At 39.7% G+C, this 4,071-nt stretch overlaps 1 protein-coding gene across 4 annotated transcripts in view; it reads right to left on the reverse strand.

Moving 5' to 3' along the window:
• LOC140334942 (sulfotransferase 1A1-like) overlaps positions 1-4,071 on the reverse strand; it is an 11,836-nt gene that overhangs the window by 5,582 nt on the left and 2,183 nt on the right. For 2 of the 4 annotated variants that reach the window (XM_072417242.1, XM_072417245.1), the window contains exons 2-4: positions 2,474-2,620; positions 1,831-1,956; positions 1,357-1,454 (exon numbers count right to left, since the gene is read on the reverse strand). In XM_072417242.1, coding sequence (XP_072273343.1) covers positions 1,357-1,454; positions 1,831-1,956; positions 2,474-2,620 — 371 coding nt within the window. The remainder of the gene's footprint in view (positions 1-1,356; positions 1,455-1,830; positions 1,957-2,473; positions 2,621-4,071) is intronic. The other 2 variants (XM_072417243.1, XM_072417244.1) reach the window with 2 other exon arrangements.

Consider the following 4,071-nt stretch of genomic DNA (forward strand, 5'->3'; position numbering starts at 1 on the left):
CTTGGACAGCTTTATTAAATCAGGCCCATTTCATTCATATGGAATACAGAAAATGTTTCTTCATACCAAGAATCCGACTTTTTTCTTTATGTATTGCATTTTTCTAGCCTTTTCCTTTTTTCCACCTGTCGGACTACATTTGGCCATTTTATATATGAAAATCTAACAAAAGGGCTACATCAAACCTGCCAGAAATACAAAATAATACAAGGAATCTCACTAATGGCTCCAGCACAATTTCCAGAATTTCGGAAATCTGATTCTCCAGAAGGACAGACACATCAGGTTTTATAGAACAAAGTCTGATTATGGTTTATGAAATAATGGGCAAGAGTTATAAAGATCTATATAGAATATAGAAGATGGACCAGACTCAAGAAAAGTACTTCCACCATGAATAATATACGATAGGGCAGGCTTGGTATGGGAGGAGGACCAAGGTGACCAGAAGAAGGATAAACTACAAAGAGAAACAGCAAGGTCTCCAGAATGAGAGATAGATTGGGTTCTTCGGAATAAGAAGAAATAATAGGAAAGAGATAGAAGAGGGTTCTTAGGATGAGTGATAAACCAGAACCTTCAGAAACACGAGGTCAGCTTCTTTGGAAACAAGGATGAGGAAATGAGGATGTCCAGATCAGTTCTCCAGAATGAGGGATAGACCTGAATCTCCAGGAGGATTGAAGATTCTTTAGGAACAATGATGGCCTATGATTCAGAAAGAATAAATCAGACCCCTTAGAATAAAAATCAGACCAGGATCTTGAGAAACAGAACAGATTCCATACCCAGGAGAAGACTATGATCTCCAGAATGAGGGATAGACCTGAATCTCCAGGAATGGCCTAAGATCCAGAAACAGGAACAGGATATCCACAAACAGAATAAAAATACTAAAAACAGACTAGGATCTCCAGAAACAGAACGAGTTCTTTATAATGAGAAGGATATTGTGGTCTCCAGAATGAGGAACAGACCAGGTCCTCCAGGAAAGAGAAGAGAGAATATTACGTTCACAATAAGAAATAGACTATAACTTAGAATGAAGAACAAAGCAGATCCTTTAGAATAGGGGCTGGACAATGATCTCTATAAACTGGGACACTATAGGATTTCAAGCATAAAGAATGGACCAGGAACTTCAGAATGAGTCCACAACCATGATCTCCAGGAATAAGAAGAGAGCGAACTCTATATTGGGGAATGGACACCAGTTTAGAATGAAGAACAAATCAGGTCCTCCCGAATAAGAACTGGATCACATAAACTGGGACACATGAGGGTTTCCTGAATAAAGAATAGACCCGTCCTCGCCCCGTCCTTCAATAGGATTTCCATCCCTCCCAAGCCTTCTACCTTGCAGTTCTTTTCCCAGAAGCTCTGCGGGACAAGCTCCACGTGTAGGTGAGATTTGATCAGACGCCGAGTCTTCATTGTATCCAAGATTTCAGTTCCTGGGGATGAAGAACAAAACGTGATTTCTCTGTATAATTATATATCGGGGTTCAACTCATATTTAAACATCTGCTGATTTTTGGTATTTTTGAATTACCCTCCAAAGACCTCAGGGGTCTGCCAACCCTACAATACGAGTGTATGAGGCTTCAATGATCTACATTTCTTTATTTAGTGAATGCTTAGACTTTTCACCTGGAAGAAGTGAAAGGTGTGGGAACGAGGGCACCTTTATGGACAAGTTCTAGAGCTCAGTATTTTAATATTGTGTTATTCTGGGTTATATTATTCACACATCTTGTGACATTGTTTAATGATTCACCAACCGTTCTTTCTCCCAAATTTCCAGCTCAAATTAGAAAATTTCTGACTTACCTGTTGGCATATCGGGCACAGCATATTCTAAAAAGGGAACGCGCTCAAATATTGCACCTCTGGAAGCCTTCTTTAAGTCTCCATCATTTAGGATCAGATCCAAAATCTCACTCATCCACGTGGTTCCTGGGGGGAAAAGAATGACTCAAAGGTTGACATAATGGGTCCAGTTTTTTTAACGCTCTCCAACACTGGTGAAAATGGACTATAATGAGAGAACATGGGTGATCCAGCAAACCTGGAATGGATATGGTCCAAACCTGAAAACATTTGACAACTGATAGCAAATGATTTTTAAGAAATTCATTACAGGATTGTTGGATTACCCAGGTTCTCCCATGATAGTCCCAATCTTGGAAAGCTTTAATATATCAGACCCAATTTCCTTAATAGGGAGTTACACAGATGAACAAATGCAATGGGCCCAGGGCAAACAACCCGAGCTCGCCTTAACTTGGTGAAACCATTGTGCAGGGAATATGAAATGTTTACAAAGGTTTATTGTTTCATTTTCTCTATTTCTATATCTATATTTCTAGATAAATTCAATTCTGACGGTGTGTGAAGCTGGAAGCTGACCCGGGTGGGCAATACGGACCCTGGAGCCCAGAGCCCTGGTTTGACCTGGAAGAACTTATCTCACCAGACTTGGGGTAGGTGTTGATCATGATATCATCTTCTCTGGCCTGGAAACGCTGAACATTCGCCCAGTTTTCTGCGAAGGGTCCCAGGATGGGCATCCCGCTCACAATTTTTATCGGAGGACGGCTCATGTCTGCAGGATGATCTGCTGCAAATATTGTTGTGATAAAGAACCGAACAATAAGTAACATTCACCGCTGAACATTGAACAATTGATCATGGCATCATCTTTAGTGTAACATTTTAATTGCTTTATCACCAAACCACCAATAGGGGGAGCTCTTGTTAGACTTGTAATTTGGAGCCAATAAAGGTCAATTATTACCCCAGAAGGGGCATCACATTTTTCACATGGTTTGTTTGTGGATTGCAACATTTATTGCGACAGCCCGGCCGTCACTTCTGCCTGAGACTCATCTATCCAAATATTCCAAAATCACGTCACCAAAATCCTCGTTGCTTTATCTGCATGGGGCATCGACCCAGCTCAGAATCGATATAGAAATCAATATTAAGGTGAATCTAAATTCATGTGCTTTAAAGCTGGGTGAACGCTTCTTCATGTTGGTTGAACAGTCAATGAAGTTGGGTGAATAATCATTGGTGCTGGTAAATGTTCTTTAAAGTTGGGTGAAAGTTTGTTATTGTTCATTTAACGGTCAATTAGTTGAGTGAATGATCACTGAAGTTAGTTGAACAATCAGTTGGATAAAAGTTTGGTAATGTTGATTGAACGGTCACTGAAGTTCAGTGAATGGTCACTGCAGTTGGGTGAAAGTTTGTTGATTAAATGGATAAAAAAAGTTGAGTGAATGATCATTGAAGGTGGTTGAACAGTCATTTTTAATGTGTAAAAATGAATAGTCACTGAAGTTGGGTGAATGGTCATTGAAGTTGGATGAGCATTTTTCGGAGTTGTTTGAACAGTTATTGAAGTTGGGTGAATGGTCATTGATTGTGGGTAAATGTTCTCTAAAGTTGGATGAATGTGTGAAGTCCATGAACTCCTTTGTTCTTCAATTTTAAGGGAACATATTCTAAGAACATTAAATCTTTTGAGTGAAAGATTCATCCCCTTTAGACTAGATTCAGCCTGAACATTGAGTTTGTCAAACTCTAAACATTCACACAGATTCAAAGACTGTTTACCCAGCTTTAAAAATATTTACCTATCTCCCATTTTCCACATAATGCAAACATTCAGTTCAGCTTAGGTTCACCATAACTGCAACATTCACCTTCAGCTCAGGAACATTCAATCAGCACTATCTTGCACAATGATTTAGAAATAGCCCCTGACCAAATAAGTGAATGTGAATGTTGTTGGATTCACACAGAATGAATATATGTGAACATTTATTGGACAGACCACTATTGGTAGAAATAAACCTGGAAGTCTGAGATGAGTGAGGAAGGTTTAAAAACTCTGCAAATGTTCGCTGCCCACTGGGGCCGGTTAGAGAATTTCCTCCACTATAGGACCCAGAGACAACAATTTCACTGGAGAGAGAATAAGGGGAAATCAGCAAAAGGAACACAAACAGATATAGGAGAGGAGAGAGAGGAGAGGAGAGACGAGAGGAGAGATGAGAGAGGAGA

This window comes from Pyxicephalus adspersus, chromosome 7 (genome assembly GCF_032062135.1).
Source record: "Pyxicephalus adspersus chromosome 7, UCB_Pads_2.0, whole genome shotgun sequence".
Classification (NCBI taxonomy): domain Eukaryota; kingdom Metazoa; phylum Chordata; class Amphibia; order Anura; family Pyxicephalidae; genus Pyxicephalus; species Pyxicephalus adspersus.